This window comes from Charadrius vociferus, unplaced genomic scaffold, assembly GCF_000708025.1.
Source record: "Charadrius vociferus isolate BGI_N301 unplaced genomic scaffold, ASM70802v2 scaffold650, whole genome shotgun sequence".
NCBI lineage: Eukaryota > Metazoa > Chordata > Aves > Charadriiformes > Charadriidae > Charadrius > Charadrius vociferus.
Genome location: NW_009646736.1, coordinates 3,642,979 through 3,660,568, shown reverse-complemented (window position 1 = coordinate 3,660,568; position 17,590 = coordinate 3,642,979). Strand labels below are relative to the sequence as shown.

At 41.3% G+C, this 17,590-nt stretch overlaps 1 protein-coding gene across 1 annotated transcript in view; it reads right to left on the bottom strand.

The window, feature by feature from the left end:
• NYAP2 (neuronal tyrosine-phosphorylated phosphoinositide-3-kinase adaptor 2) overlaps positions 1 to 9,334 on the bottom strand; it is a 116,620-nt gene extending 107,286 nt beyond the window's left edge. The window contains exons 1-2 of the mRNA XM_009889788.1: positions 8,837 to 9,334; positions 2,045 to 2,287 (exon numbers count right to left, since the gene is read on the bottom strand). Of these exons, the coding sequence (XP_009888090.1) occupies positions 2,045 to 2,250 (206 nt within the window). The 5' untranslated portion in view covers positions 2,251 to 2,287; positions 8,837 to 9,334. The remainder of the gene's footprint in view (positions 1 to 2,044; positions 2,288 to 8,836) is intronic.
• Between the last annotated feature and the right edge of the window lie 8,256 nt (positions 9,335 to 17,590).

The following is a 17,590-nucleotide window of genomic DNA, read 5'->3' as shown; positions in this document are numbered from 1 at the left end:
AACTTACTCATAACAAAGACTGTTCTGGCCTTTATGGTCACACATACTAAAGTGCACATAAACAGGTTAGCCAGAGCACAGCCTAATTAGTTATCAACTCTGAAGTCTATATTCTGAATATACCTGTAGACATTGACAGTTTAACATAGCTTATCATCAAATGAAGAAGTTGCCACAAGGACTGGGGAATTTATTTTTCCAGCCAATTCTAAATTAATCAAACGGTGAAGTTTCAATGAATTCAAAATATTTACAAATTTGGTGTTGGGTTTTTTTTAATTATTTTCCTTATTGGGGAAGAGTGGGCTATGTAAGATGAGAAAGTACTCCTCATCTCACTACTTTAAAATGGCAATTTATTGACTAGCAATTTGTATGGGCTCACTTAGCAGGTGAGACAGATTCAAATTCCTCCTCTGCTTTATGTAACTAGTACTTAACTTCCCTCTCCATCATATTAATAAATATTTTGTGGTGGCTGTCCTTGCCCTTTCCTCTTGGAAATTTTGCAGTTTATGCAGCTATTCAGTAATCAAAAGAGAGAGATGAACAGTAAGCAAAGATAGCAAGAATGAAACAAAATGCAAACAAATCCAGCATAAATCAAAACATAAAAACCCCACAAACCCTCCTACATTAATCTGCTGCAAGGAAAACCATTTTCTCTCATGAAGCTGTGCACAGTATAGCTCCTGCTACAAGCAGCCTGTGCCTTTGACTCCCCAATAGTTTGAATCCCCTGAACATCACCCATAGTTGAACTGGCAAGATAATAGTCCAGAAAGTTCCAAAATATGCATGGCATGGGCTCTCATTATTCACCCTAATTTCACATTAGTCTTATCCCCCCAACCAAATTAGTGACAATCCAAAAAATTCTATTTCCTGGTGAGTAAAAGCAGCCATAATTTTGCTTTATATTGCTTCTTCCTCCTTTGTCAAACTGTATGTGCTGCTCTTTTGCTTCAAACGTTCCATCAAAATTACCAGACTACCGAGGCATTGCTGGAACATTCACAGCACAGTATGTCTGTTATACCTGGATGTACAGTACCCAAGACATAGCATAAAATTTAATCACTTAAACTGAAATACAGAAGATTCACACTGGGGGAAAAGATTCAAAGGACCTCCTATGAGTTTGTGCTCAAGCAATCCATTTGCATATAAAAGTTTAGCATTTGGATGGACGATTTACCTGCATTACACAAGTTGGCCCTCTCCTCAAGAAAATACAAATTTTAAATATGCAAATGTGTCTATAATAAATATTTACATCTATCCCATTCAACCTTCTTTTCCTCTCCAAGATGCTGCAGAGATTTCTTTGCTACCCATTGGCACAAGTGGCCAGGTCATGTGAGTGCTCCTCTCATTAACTGTCAATTAAAATTGATGGAATTGTTCAAGAAGAGCCATTACAGGGTTCTACCCATCGGGGGCTTGATCCATTTTCCTTTAAATGATTGCAATAGTTATACTGACTTCAGAGCACGTAGAACGGTGAGGAAATCATAAATAGCAGACTTTTTTTTTTTTAAAACCTCAGACAGCAATTAAAGAGCTTTGAAAATTTACCGGATTTAAAACAGCAACTTGAGGACAGTCTATTTTGATCTTTAAGGCTGTCTCTATCTTGCAAGAGCTCACAGACCAATACATCTGTGCACAAAGTACACACTGTCCATCTAAAAGCACTGAAGGGATAAGGACCTATTTTCCATTAGATCTACATCTCCTATTCCAAACACCTAAATTTTTGTCACAGATCACACCAGCTGGAGATGCCACACGTCCTCAAACTGAATCCATTTGCATGGGTATACTCTGTTCCATTCAGGGAGGTAGAACCATTCAGCATCATGTCTACACAATGTAAAACACATGCAATTAGCAGCCTGACATGGGCCAATGGTCTGTACTGCTTTTACCAGCGAGCTGCTTAGAAATCAACTGATCTACACATATTTGCCATACCTGAGACCAAGCCCCTCACTCTTCATTCACTCTGCCAGACCACTCATCTTTTTATCAAAATATTTACCGTTTTATTGCTTCTTCTTGTTTTCGGCGTTTTTCACTCTTTTCTTTCAAGTAAGCCAGGTTTGTTTCATTCCTCATGCGATCATTCTCTCGAGCAATGTCTGATGCATTCTGTATAACCAAGCCATCATAGGCCTTCATCCCCATATCTTCAATATACTGGAGAAAAGCGCCCAAAGTGACCTCCTCCTGATTAGAACTCATCATCTTGCAGGAGATAATGAACAAAGGAAAGTAACGTTTCCTGCAGGTTGAAAAACACATAATACCTTAATCAGTTGGAAAATAGCTTTTGGTTTATGACAGCGAGATTGTGTCAATTGTAATTAACATCTCTGTAAGAGAATTTTTTAGACTTTCTCCTGTCTAAAGGATAATAAACAAAGCAATTCAGAACACAGAACAATGTTACTCGAGACAAGAAGAGACAGAAACCAAGAGTCTCTTCTTCCAAGCGATGCAGACCCATCCAGTTATACATTGTTCAAATCCCAAAAATGTTTTCTCCCACCCCTTCCCTTTTCCTAATACCCTTCAGTCACAACAAGACTGACCTCCCTGAACTTCAGTTTGAATTGGACTGAAAAGGCTTCCATCCCAGGACAACACATCTTTTTTGCAGTTTAGATAAAGCTGCAACAGAGCAGATCACCAGATAAAATTCCTGTTCTGCAGGTTATTCCAAAGTTCAGGTGAACAATACTGTTCTATTTTTTTTGAACAAAAAAGTTCAAAATTTTCTTCAGGTTCAAAATCTGGAGAGAAATATTATGAAATAGTTTCCTGTACTTCTTCGTAACGTAGAATGAGCCCATAAGCCCAGATGATCTGTTGCCCAAGAGCTTGTTACCTTGAAGCTCCAAGAATGGACAAGAAATCCCAGCTGAGCTGGGACCTTCAGAACTCTAAAGCCCTTGAATTCTCCATGCTCCCATATTTCTTCCACAGGTATGACAGACACTGAGGTTTACAGCACCTACAGCTAAGCAGTGTGGAGCACAGGCGTGCTTAGATACCTAGGTGACTCCTGGCTCCATGCCAGGCAGCCAAAAAGCTCTCAGAAAGGCCCCAAAGGTTTTCCACTTATCAGCAGATACCCCAGGAGTCACAAGAACTCTACTGTATAGACATATCAGTAAATACTACAGGTGACTAAAGGCAAGGTATGATTTCAAGAAACATACTGGCTATCTAAAGTCTATACAACTAGATTAACTACTTATTAAACAAGTAAAATAGAACTTCAATAAAAGAGAATAGTGCCATCTTATTATTTTAAATACTGATTGCTGTAAGGTCCTGAGGCTTTTATGAGTGGCATTATCCTCACACAGCCCTGTGAGGGGGGTCCTCATCTTACAAACAAGGCAGAGAGTGACTGGGTGACACACTGGCAGACCTGGCAGCTGAACTCAGCTCTCTAAGGCACGTTTGCTGCTTTGTTACTAGAGCATCCCTCCCTTCCCCAAAGAAGGATGGTGTGACTTCCCGATATCAGCCTGAGAATGATGCCAGCTCTGCAACTAGAAATGATCTTATTGAATAGACAACGAGTATTCTGTCTGCACACAGATTTTAGGGGCAGAGTCCCTGTGAAATCAGCGACAAATGTTTCCTCCGTTTCCTAATATACTGCCATATTTCTAATCTTTATTAGACTGCTGGACAATCAAAATTCTGAACAGATTAGGCACTGATTCTAAAAAAAAAATATAAATAAATAAATAAATTGAAAGCTCTTATAGATTCTAGCAATCCATCCCAGGTCTCCAGGCACAGCCCTGAACATTAGAACAAAATGCTTTTATATTCATGGAGTAAGTAATCTGCAAGGGATGAAAAGAAAAGAGAAATGTATTTTCCGGTCTCTAATTTTTTTCCTATTTTTGATCACTTAAAGTGGCAATGGCACCAAGCAGCTGGTTTCAGGCAGTTAAAAAGCACACCAATGATTTTTTTTTTTCCCCTTTGTTCTCCGTGTCTCTATATCAAAATTATTTCTGTACACTGGTAACCTGACTGTTAAAATCATGAAGATTCAGAGGATGCAAAGGATCTAAAGGGTCTACTCCTATCACCTCTTCCGCCTCCCAAGACAACCTTTTCTATCAGCTAAGCCTGAACATGAGCATAAGGCTGATGTTCAGGGCCACGTATCTCCTACCAATCCCTACAGGGTAAAACCAGTGAAGGAGGTCTTAATGCAGCCCAACGTGCGTGCATGCAAGTTCACACAGCTTTCATGTTGGAAGTGGTTAGAAGCCCACTGGGTTGGAACACGCATTGAACCATCCTATATTTTTACCATAAGCGGCACAGTTTCTGCAAAGGAGTGAATTGGGAAGCTGACAAAGAGCTAAACAGATCCTATCAATGTTACTGATGCTTCAGGAGACATAATTTTAGACCAATTCCTAACCTTTCTGATTAAGGACGTCCAGATACCATAGCCCCTTTCTAGGAGTCTCTGTCTATAGCATGAAGCCTACCTGATTAAAACCAATGCTAACAGCATAGACAGCTCTAACAACATTTGAGAAGCTCAGAGACAGTGGAATCTGCTTTTTGAGAGTTAAGATGTGGGCCATTTTCCCAGTAGATGTTTATTCCACTATATTTTCCATTTTGGACTTCTAGTAAAGCCTAGTTTCTGCATATGTTGAATTAAATCCAGATAAACCTGTACAACAGAGAAACCCCACCCTAGCGATCTCAATGGCAGTTTTGCCACTGACTTCTCCAGGGACCAGATTTTCCTCCTGCAAGATAATATGAAATTTTATACTGAAGATAACTTCAGCAGGCTTTCAATAAATGTGGTTCTGATTCATTTTTCCCAAAGACAAAGAACTTGATCTGCTTAACACCCTTTTTTATGACAATACTGCATTTATTTACTTGTTGTTTCCCTTTCTTTTTGGAGGTCAAAAATGAGCTGACATCTAAGGATATGCTGAATCTCCTCTTACTATGAAATTTATTTTTCATACGAGAGGATAAAGTCATTCCAATTGGAAAAAGACTGAAATAAAAAGCCTTTATTCTGCTGCATGCACTGACCAGATACTTTATACACTGTTTTGTCACTGATGTCTATTACTGAGCTCATGCAGAATTAAAAAAATTGACACAATATTTAATAAACAGATCAACACATATTCTTTGTCCTAACAGGAGTCCAATCCTGCAACAGTACTGAGCAACTGTAGCTACTGACCTCCTCCTGTGACTGATGCTCATGACACCAAATTCAGTTTGGGGTACTCTTGGAGATGCAGTTACGGGACTCCCAGGTATTTCAAAACCTTGAATCAGCTCTTATGGCATTAACTCTGAAAAGCATCTATAGAAGTAGCAAGCATTTTCTGGGTGAAAACCTGTGTATCTCCTGCATGCATGGTATTTTACAGCCTCATTGCATTTACTAATATTGGACAGTTGTGCATGCTACGCTCAAACAGGGAATAAAAATGCAAACAGCTGGGGCAAAAAGCTGGGGCTGTTTAATTACTGTAAACATTTTTACTGTATTAGTATTCCTTGTACAGCACACTAGGACCAATTTTATTTAGAGATTAATGCCACTTCAGAGATACCATGTTACCTTAATAGGTGTGCTTTATAACTTCATAGGCTGCAACCAATACTTGTGGCCCATCGAGTCCCATGCCTTGCTTCCTTGTCACCCTCCTTGGAAAATGCATGGACAGCACCGATCAGCTTTTGATCAACAGTTCTGCTGACTGGTAAACTCAGGCAGTGAGCAACTCCTAACCGTCTGCCAGGGCAGATGTAAGTACAAGCAAGTGTTCTGTTTGAGTACATCTATATTTGATTAAAAATATGCAAATGCAAGTTGTTAAATAAGTAATAAGCTGTAGATGAAGCACCACCATTTTGGTACCCCTAACATGCACATTGTGGTCAGCTATTTTGTTAGCTGGTAACAAGGACCATATAGGGTCACCTGTGTATTTGCAATCAAATTCTTTTCAGTGCAGTTTGTTTGACGAAACCAAGAAGCCCTGGAAAATTGTAACTGGGAGTTGCTCTGTTTGGGAAATTATTTTGACATTCCTTTCTATTTCCCTCCTCATTGTGAAGGAAGAGAAGGAGATGGTGGGGAGGAGGAAGAGCCCTTCAGGTATCGAAGCCAACATACTGAGAAGTCAACAGAAATTGATTGGAGGAACTTTGTTGTGAGTGTTCACTTAACACGAACATTTTTGGAAATTCACCTGTGTACAAGGACACAAAGGAGTTCACCAACATGTTTGCTTTGCCTCATAAAGGTCGAACTAACACAATGTGAAACCATACTGAGGAAAAAAAAATTAACCCACAATCATGCTCACTGGCCCCTGCCTCTCCAGGTATCCCCAGATTAGAGGGACATTGGCAAAGGAGCACAGAGCATCTTGCAAGATTTATTTTTTTTTCCTTTCCCTGCCAGTGCATCTCGTTTACTGGCAAGGGCAAGCAGCCCCCTTACTGGTTTGTCTTTAGTTATTTACATAACTAAATTTGAGATCTTTGTATTGATTCAGACACAATTTCTATGGGAGAATAATGCATTGTGCTTCACAAGAGTGTTGCATACCTTACTTCTAATTTAACTATTTGCTCTGATGCCAAACATACAGCATTCTTGGTCAAACCCATACCCACCTCCTTTTCATATGATTGGTGTGCAAAAATATTTAATTCAGAATATAAGAAGTAATCAACCTAATATCCCAGTATCAAAGGAGCCCTACACGTTAATATTCAGACATGCAGTTCTCCCTCTTATTCACATGAGGATCCCCAAAATATCAGTTGCTTTTCAGCATGCTTGACAGCCATAAGCTGCAGCTGTGCTGCATTGAAAATTGGCAACGCTGACATTAAACTGAAGGAGCTTTTTGAAGTAATGACAAAGGCACTGATTGCCTTCTTCCAAACCAGAGGGATTTTTTTTTTTTTTTTCCATTTTAACATAGGAAAACAGAGCCTGGAAACACATGAGAACGGTGTTGCCTGAAGTCTTCAGTCCAACCCCTAATTTATAAAGGTCTACACACCTCTCCAGTCCTGCCTGTCTCCCTTCCACATACTGCCTGCTCTCTTTGATAACACATCTGCTTTCACACTACCTGTCCATTCCCTCCACTAAATTCTGTATATCAGAAGGATTCTGCACAAATCAAGGATGCTAATCAGCCATTCAACCCTCGAGTTTGAACTGCTGCATTCTAGTTGCTTGCAAGGCAGTAAGAGCAAAGTAGACAGACCAGCCATATCCAATTTTCACAAACTGCTGACCACAGCAGCGCTAATAAGGACCTAATGGTATTGGGTGTACAAAGAATACTTTCACTGCAACCAAGAAAAATTCAGTGACGGAAAAATATACTAGAGACTACTTTGCAGAACTTGGTCTCTTATCGTAACCATGCCTCATACCAAGTAAGCTTTGAAATACCTGAACAGTTGAACATGATGAGACAAATTGCTAAGACATGCTTTTTAGAGTTGCATTCCCTGCTCATTCTTAACAATGAGCTGGCATTACTGTTTTCACACACAGTGATGCATTAAATTCTAATGTCAAAGAGCAAAGACCTGAAATAGGCTTCAAGTTTCCTACTATATAACATTTGTCAACTTTTTATGCAGCTATTTAAAGAAAAAGAACCACTGTGCTCATTTGGAAGTACAAAATACACTTTGTATTTTGACTGGTATTACAGATTATATACCTCGTCCTCATTATACTGCGCAGCATGAGCTCTAGCACCTGGGTGAAATCACTGAATGTAAGTAGTGCTAAGCCCTTCACTTAAACAGGTTAAAAGTGGCTCCTTCAGTAGAATGAGAATGCTACTGCACAGGTTTAAAGAAATAGTCCATTTCTATAGACGTCCCACCCTTCGTGGGGGAAAGTTATGCTCCCTGTAATTTTAAGAACTGAAAAAAACAACCTGAGCCTTGAATTTTGGCTCCCTTGCTAGCGCCTTCTGAAAAGCAAAAAGGTGTTTGCTAAAAATGACTCCTCTATGACTCCAGAATGTAAAGACCTGTTGTTTACTTAGCAATACAGCAACACTTTTATCACTTTTGTCCCCTGAGGGGATCACTTTTATACTCTGCTTCCTCCTAACTACACCAACGTTCAGCAATTACAAACCTAGATTCAGAATGACCAGCACTTAAGTGCAATTATGACATTTTATCATCGCAATATTATGCGGAAGACTTATGAATAACAAGAAAAAATAAAACCACACAACACACAGAGGCATATACACGCACATTCTGTATGCAAACAGGAGTGCATTTGAACTCAGAATAAAGAATCAGCTTCTTGCTGATGGATGTATTTTTTTTTCCTCCTTAAGAAAATGAAATGGAGATTTCACTACCACCAGCATCACGCTAAGATGCTGTAAAATATTAATGGTGCAGTGGGTCTGATAAGTAACTAACACAGATGTTAGAAATTATTTCAATTAATTCATCAGAAAATAGCAAAGAATGTTTTTAAATAACAGTGCTTTTTAAGAGCAAAAAATCCAGCTGCAAAATGTCTCTACTACAAGCACAATCAACATGTGAAGTATACAAAAATACTCAAACAGACTTCAGCTTTTAGTTTAGCAATGGCTTGATTAATACCTCCTAAAAATACATGCAACTTCATCATTATGCATTCAGACGGCTCATTATTTAATTTTGTAATATTATTTTTTCATTCTAATTAGCACCATATTTTATTAGCATGCTGATATAATGTATTAAAATATGTACGTACCAAAATTTAAGTCCACGGGGACTGCTAAGTGCAATAATCAAAGGTGACTTTTGCCTGTAAAAGCCCTTTCCTGTGGTTATCTCAGTGCAGTCGGAAGGGATATTTCAGCACCATAAGAAACAGATTTGCAGTTAGGCTCAGTTTTTTCTTCAGTTAAAGTGCATTAAATCTTGTTGGCAAAATTGCCCAGATTGTAGAATTCGACATCACTATAAGTCAGCGTGTTACATTACAGATCTTCTTAACATACGATTAAAATGGAATGGAAAGTTTGGCTTTTAAAAAATGCAGTGGCAAGAGAAGACAGGTGCTTGCTTCTTTAAATCCACATTCAGAGAAGAGAGGGTACAGATAATGGGAGGGTATAAACAACTCCCTGCTTTGAGGTCCAGCAGAGAAGAAACTGGATGATTTTTACCCACTTTACAACATAGAAGATTACAGCACCATCATATGCACTAACACAGAGATTTCTAAGGTGCCTCATTTGAATATGTTCTGTGGAGACAAAAAGAATGGAATATAAGGAATAGAAAACATCCTATCCAAATGGCTTCTTGCAGCAGGAAAGACGCTCGCTCTCTCATTGCCACTTAGAGAAGGTCTGAGGCAGTCTAGCTTGTGGCATCATCTCTCTCTCTCTCTCTCTCTCTCCCCCGTGACTACAGGCAGGCTTGCTCTTCCCAGCTGCCTTAGTCTGTTGATGCTGCTGTTGATTAATCAGGGATTCTCAAACAAAGAGCAAGCCTACCTTCGGGTGCCAGCAGGACTGTGGGGCTCCGCTCCCGCTGCAATCCGGCTGCCCTGACCCCCCGCGCAGCCAGCATCCTAGCACCTCGGACAGCTCCCCCGCGCTAGGCCCTTTGGCGGGGGCGGCACGGCGGGAGCGGGGACGCGCCGGGAGCCGGAGCGCGGCGGCTGCTTCGGTCCTCGGCTCCGGGGGCGCGGGCGCTCGGCACAGCCTCCGAGCTAGGCAGCGGTCTCCCTCTTAGCTCTGATTAGCAAATAATCCAGTGGGGGAAAAAAAAAAATAAAAAAAATAACTGCCTGAACGGCACTGTACATCACATTTAGTCTATAGGTAGGAAAGACTGTGAAACAACGCCCTTCCCCCCCTCTTTCTCCCTTCCCAAAAAAGAGATTGTTCTTCCACGGAGAATGTGTCAGTTAACCTTTAGCCCGTGTTATGGCTCAAGGAAATGAGCAGCCACTTAAAAGGAACATCTAAGCCTTAGTTTGATACCTCATATTGATGTATCTTTTGCACTCACCCTCACTGAAAAGCAGTGCAAGGCACACAATTACTGCTGACGCAGATTAGACTGCTGCTTGGGGAAAGAGGGGAGGAGCTTCTTAACCTCATCAAAACAACCTCCCACCACCTGCTCCCATTGCACAAGAACAAAACTATGCTACTCGGACAGAATGAGCGTGACATTTACCCTGTTCTACTTATACTGATATGAGATGCGCACTCTGGAAAGAAGCATTCTGTTTGAAAATCATTTGGGGTGAAACTACGCAGTTTTATGCTCATCCAGAATTTGTGAATGTAATGGTTTGGAAGAAAACATTTCCTTTCCCCTGAACTGGATCTGTCTGTGTTATAGCTCCTCCTTGCAGAATATGTGCAGTTTTGCTTTCTCTCCCCCAAACCTGCAGCCTGGACACAAAGCAAAAGCATCCACTCCCTGTGCGAAAGCTAGCGACAGAGGAGATGTCTGCATGTGCGCAGAACGTGTTGCCCCATTGTTAAATGCCATTTCATTCTTCCTCCTTTCTTCAGTTACAGCCATATTTTTGCTTGCATAAATCCTGATTCTGATGTTACAATAACAGTTGAATTTATTTCTAGAACTAATAACAGAAATTACAGTCATGGAATAAAATCCTTTCAAAGTAATGCGCATTCATGCAAAAAACAGTGGCTGTACACAATTAAGACCTCAGCTACAGAGCACAGGAGAACTTCCTGCAGATTTACTGCTCCCAATATCAATATCACCTGACATTCAAGAGCACTGAAGATAGCCACCTAGACACGCTGCAAAACATAGTGACATCCTGGATGCAGCAGTGGCCAATACTAACATTGGAACCACAGCCTGAAAAAAGACTGCTCCTAAAGCTCGCTTTCCCCCTCACTAGTAACTTGTGCACGGCTCACTGTCATTGTGTGCACCCCAGCACACCTCTTGCAACCCTGTGAAACAGGGTAGGGAAGCTTCCATGTAACATCTCCAAGGGACCATTTCAAAAGGATGCTTTAAGAAGGGTTACAAAGGCACAAGAACAAGGTCTGAAGATATGGAGGATTTTTCTGTCAGGGAAAAAGATCTGGAAGGGAAGTACCTATGGCGTAGAAGAACTGGAGGCAATCCTGGAGGGAGAGTTCTTCCCCTAGCCCAGAGGCTAGCCCGCAGCTCCGCTTCTGATTTTTTTCTTCCTTGAAGTATACCTTAAGAGCAGCCATGGCTACGCAGTAATTGGGGAACTCTTTGATTTTCATCAACTGAGATTTCTGTCACATAATAGCCTCTTTTTTCCAATACTCCTCCAGAATTTCAGACCTTCCCTATCTCTGCCCCAAGTCATGCACTGAAAATAGACAAATTGTCCAGTCAGATTTCTTTCCGTGTTACTTTAACAAATCTATCACTGTAAAGTCATTGCACCTTCATAAGCACTTTGAAAAACTACAAATTCTAATCCACAAGTGTGAAACACTTGGCTATGTCTTCACTACACGGCTCATTCCGGTAACGGAACTCACTCAAATACAATCATGGACCAGATTACATATGTTATTGCACCTTTTGGCAGTTTCCACATCTTATCATTCTTGCACCAAGGCTCCTGGGGACCATATCTCCATCAGCTGTAGAAGGAAATGTCCACTTTTCCTTCACTGTGGAAAGAGCACTGGGCGAATATCATGACCTCTGCAAGGCTGGCAGTTCCATTCCTGGTTAAAGCATGGAAAAGTCTCTCATCTGTCTCCACAGTCAGACAGCATCAACCCAGGAAAAAGCACCTACAGCATCAATCATGGGACTTTCTGCACTCATGGGAGAAGAGTGGGATCAAAACTCAGTTAATGTGTTTTGTGTTCCCCCCCCCGCCCCCAAGTTTCTTACAGAACAGTGCTATGATCATCTTTAAACATGTTTAATGACAACCTTAATTAAGCTGTGACTGGCTTTCACTCCTTAGTTATAAAAGAGGCCTAATCAGTACAAATACATGCACCTCCACAAATTACTACCTATGTTCTCCCATTGCAGAGTTCTACACCTGGCTTCCTGGTCTCCAGACAGCTAGCAGTGGAGAACCATTCATTCCTCACAGTAGCCGCCAAGCCCTTCTCCCCATCTCCTTTGCTCCACATCCTTCCTGGAGGTTACAACCACACAGAATTCTGACAGAGGTAGATTATTTGCACTCGCTTTGAATTTCTTAAAAACTTTTGCAAGGCTTCATTACATAGCACGTAGATGATCCCATTTTATTTGTTTATTTATGCATATGTACATGCCCACACACACATATAAAATACAAATATACATAAAGACAGGGAGATATGTCACTTGACCTGTGGTCAGCGTTTGCACACTGGCAAAAGAGAAGATGAAAATCTGCTGTGGAAATGCACACTGGCAACTACTCAGTCTTACAACAGTTGTAGGATACCTCAACCTCTGCCTGGCCATGCTGCAAGTAGGCTGCAAGCACATGCTACGTAATAGGTAGAAGGCAGACCTCTGCAGGAGGCTCCTTTGCCAAGGGGATGACAAGCCCTTTCAGGCTGAGACAAGTGGATCTGCAAGGCCTGGAGACTGCAGGCAGCAGAGAGACAAAGGGCTTTCAAGAGGAAGAGGATATTAATTTAAAATGCTAACTGGCCACGTAGTGACTGAGAAAGACTGTCTGCCTGTCCCTGAAGTAAGGGAAGCTCAAGGGCAAATGGATGAGAGTTCAGTGCTATTGACTCAGTCTCTGCTTGGTTGGTGAATGGAGGAGGAAGGCTCTCCAAGAAAAGGAAACCCCATTGTTTCCAGGTCTGAAGCTGGTAACACCTGACTTGGTGCAGAGACCTTTATGCAATTCTTTGCATTTATGAGGGTCAAAAAGGACAGGCTTCTTCACTTTGAATGCACCACCTCTCAGGTCATTTGAAGCTTCTCCTGAGAAGGCAGTCCTGTGACAGATTTTTATATCTGACCTCCAGGCCATAGCTGAAGAATTCCATGACTGGAGACTCCATAAGAGCTAAAGAATCTGAAATTAAAACCAGAAATGGAAGACTTAAACCTGGAAATTCCTGACACCTAATCAAGGGGAGTGTGGTATGAACTTACAACCCTGTACCCAAATTCTGCATCCCAGTGAATGGGAAGAGAAAGGCTACTGAACAAGACCTGTCCACCCAGCAACCAAAGGAGACAAGGTTCCTATCAGTCAGATGTTACCATGACCAAAGGCTTACCAAGCCAGACTCATCACAGGAGAAGCTAAGGTTTGGCAGTTTACCCACACTTACAAATACAAGGACATCAAGATGCTGACTTTGGCTGATTAACACATCCCTTGGCTAAGCTAAGCTAAACTTGGTTTGCTTATTTCTTCTTTATCCTGCCTCCTTAGCTTCAATTACTTTTTCCAATCTCTTGTGTGCTTAGTCTTGATTCTTAGTTTCTATTCCTACTAGTCTGCAGTTGCTCCAGCCACTTCATGCCCCTTGCTGTATGGGTTCCTTGCCTGATTTCTGGCCACATCTCTTACCTAGGGTCTTGATACTATTCTTGACCTTTCCAGCAGTTGCATTTGGCTTTTCTTGACTCCAACATTTGGTAACTGGTTCTAATCAGTCCCAACTGTTAGGACCAAGCTAAGTGTCTTAATTTCATGATAAAACATTCTCATGAGTGAGGCAAGTGAAATTTTCAATGACAACCTTACCTATGCTGCATCCTAAATCTTGATTTAGCAATCTCTGTGATGTGCCTTTAGCACTGAATTGTGCATGTGTGCAAGAAGCTGCTCAGATTTTTATTTGGATTTAAACCTGAGTTCATTTTTTTTTTTAAATGGCAGTGGGTTAATTTGAGGAAAATGCATAGAAAACAACTACATCCATTACCATAACCTTGACCTTAAGCAACTTTATCAGATTTGGTTTGTTCATGCTTTTAGTATCCACCTAATCATGCTCATGCTAAGCAAATTGAAAACCTAAGGATTTATTTGCAATTAATTTTCAACATGATATTCTGAAATACTAAATTAAGCCTTCAAGGCCACTTTTCCCAAATTATTTCATTCCATGCCCCAGACAAGCTTTAACATTCATGTCTTTTCCCCTACAGCATTCTGAAAACCCTGGAAGTTCTACAGTTGCTCCTTCTCTGAGCCACATTTGGCTCCTTTTGCCCGTCTCTCCCTCCTCACACATACAGTGCTGTCACGACAAGTAAAACTACTCACACAGGAAGAGTAAAGGAAGCTGTCATTGCTCTATCTCCATCTTGGCATTTATTTTAGCTATTTCACATCCCTCTGTAACACCCTTTCACTTCCCTGGAGCACATTGGCTCTATCCCTTCCAGCAACTGACTATCCACAATTGTCACACATTTCTTTTCAGAGTACTAAGGAGGTTTCTTCTAAAGGTACAACAGTAGAGGGGTCCCAACTCATGTAAAAAGCCAATTAAAGTTAAATGCTTAACTGCCATCTGTGCCTTTAAGAAAAATCTCTTAATTTTCCCCAGTGATCATTTTTTTTCACATGGGACCAATTTTGCTGTTATTGCTTAGGCAAAATTCCCATTGAAGTCCACAGGGAACTTTGCCTGAATACAAAATGTGGAGCAAAACCCTGCTCTTATTTGCATAGACCACAAATCACAAAGATCATGTCCTGATGCAAGTGATTTATCCTATATGACAGCTGGTGCAACTGGGCTATTTTTAAGTATGATTTGTTGTAAAATATTTCATGATATTTACCATTCAAAAAAAGAGTCAATTGATTCTTTTTTCTTAAACTGGATTAGATTGAAGGATTCTGGCTGCTTTCCAAACCCATTAATTACTAAATGGTACATTTTCAACAGAAATGTTAAGCTATAAGTAGTTCTTCTGGAGCCAGTTAGCTCCTAGCTAAAATCAATTAAAGCTGGTAAAGATACATTTCTATGGTCAGGTCACAAATACACACACAAATCTGTATTTATAGCATAGTGGATGCTGGCAAAATCCTCCAACATAGATGCAGTTGTACTAGCAAAGCTGTGCTTTTACTGTTTAGCTCATACAGGGGGTAGTAGGTGGGTTTTATTATTCCAGGATAAACTCAGCTGCGTCAGTATGGTTGCACTCACACTGTGCTCTATCTCTGCTATACTAGCCTCAATTTTCCAGCCCCAAAGAAGCACTCTTTATCCTATGGAGTATAAAAGCATGGCAGTTTAAGCTTGCTTGTCACCCCCTCACCCTGCTGCTCATTCCCATTATGTGTGGCCTTGCAGGGAACTGGGTCATGGAAATGATCCAGAACAGAAATAATTTTGGGTGGGAATGAGGGAGAACCCAAAAAAACAAAGAGGAGGGTGTTCTTTGCAACCAAATCACTTCCTTACACTACACAATGCAGAGGGCACTTCACAGCGTGAGAATGGTACCCCTGCCAAAGCAGTCGGTGACTTTTAAAGTGAAAAGTCCTTATGCTACAGACACTACTAGTGTGCTTAAGCTTCTATCTGAATGACTCTAGTGCCCAAGCAGCACACATGCCAAAGCTGCTGCACTGAGACTTGACCTGCTAAAGCCTACAGAAGCAAAGAAAATCCTGCAGGCAGTCAGGGAGCTGACAGGCAGTCCCCCCGCCCTAGAAACTACCACAACAACAACTGACAAGCACATGCAACCACTCGATTACTTTAAGGCAGGCAGAGAAGGGTATGTACATAGTGTACAAATGCGATCAAGTATGCAAGTTGCAAGAGTGCTTTACCAGAGCACTTGATGATCTCCAGGCATCTCAAGTTTGTGTAAGCCAGGACTGCAGCTAAAAAAACAGAATCAAGAATGCAGCTCTGCTTTCCTCCCACCCTCAGCTATTCTAGCTCTGGCCTTATGCTGGCACAAATGCTGCTTGGCCGTGTGGCAAAGCAGATTGGGAAATGGATCAAGCTGAGAACTAGCCTGGGATTTTGGCACCACATGGATGTTATTACTTGTGAGGGGACCACCCAGCCTATGCAATCAGTGGGCAGCAGAGAGCCAGCATGGCCCAGCAGATGGAAGGCAGGCCAGTTGGGTCTCATTCAGGGGCAGCCAACTTCTTGCTTTCATCCGAGCTACTCAGAGACTCAGCTGTGAACAAGGAGCTCCAGTGAGCCCCACAGCATTTCCGAACTCTGAAGGAAAAAAAAAAAAAATAAAAAAAAAATTGTGCCTGGAAGCCCACAGAGCACAAAATCTGTAAAAGTGACCCACAATGAAGTCTAGAGCAAGAGGTCTGGGAATAGGAGTTGAGAAACCTTCCTGAAACTTGAAGTCTCCTATCTGCATTCACTAATATAATCTGCAGGTTTTTTCCAGCACTACAGGAAAGTCAGTCCCATCTAGTTAGGAAATGGGCAAAGATGGGGAAAGTCAGAGTTGCTCACTTTCACCAAAAAAGCATCTGGGCCACTAACTAAAGGCATGGTAAATACCAAAAGACTGGAAAGACTCCGAGAAGAAATTGCAGTTTGTACTTTAGGACTGACAAATTGGCAAATTCCTCTATTAGATAAGGTAGTTGTGTTATGTACATTAAGCTGATATTTATGAGCAAGTTGTTGCTGTTGGCTAAATTCCTTAAGGCATTAACTTTATAAAGAAATGAAAAGATGCTATTTGTTCAGTAAAGTATACCTAAGCTTTATAAACAACACAACTATATAATGTATTTTTCAAATGCATTTGCTTTCAGTACTTAATAAAAACCCACATGAAATATTTGTTGCTACACATTTCAGGATGGGACAGGAGGACAAGTGAAGTTTGGATGAAAAAGCTGTTAGACTCTTAGAAAGAGCATGCACAGCTCAGTGAACGCTAGGGAAAAAGTGGAGGAGCAATTAAGGAAAACAAACAAACAAACAAAAAGGAACAAAATTCAAGAATGTGGGGAAGGCAACCTCAAGCCAAAGAAGAGATAGCCACAGCAGAAAAGAAGAAATTGAGGGCACAGGTGTGTGTTTCTTTTTTTGTTTGCTTTTCTTAAAGAGACAAAGAGTTGAAGAAACAGTGAGCTTTGATAGAAGAGGAAAGCTCCGTACAGAGGATTTTAAGTGGCAAGGGAGGCTAGCTACCTTGTGCTGTTCACTTTATCCAAATCAGTGAGTCACACTCAACAGAAGCACTAACTATGTAAAGTACCAGGTACGTTCTAAGCTTCCTTATGATCCGTAGGCAACCAGCATTAGGATATCATCAGCCCCTGGAGCCCAATCCAAGCACGGAGAGCTGCGGGCAGACAATGGAGATCGGCTGTCTCACAGTCAGAAGACACTGCCAGCAGCTTGCCCTGGCAACATGTGGCCAGGCTCCCCCAGCCCTCATTAGCTGTTCCTGGCTTAAACCCTGCAAAATGATCCAAGGTTAAAAATCACGAGGGGAAGACCTTATCACAGAACAGGCTGGTGACAAGGCAAGAGGTAACCTGGTAGGTAGCCTTGGTTGGCATCAGCTGACCAGTTCCTCT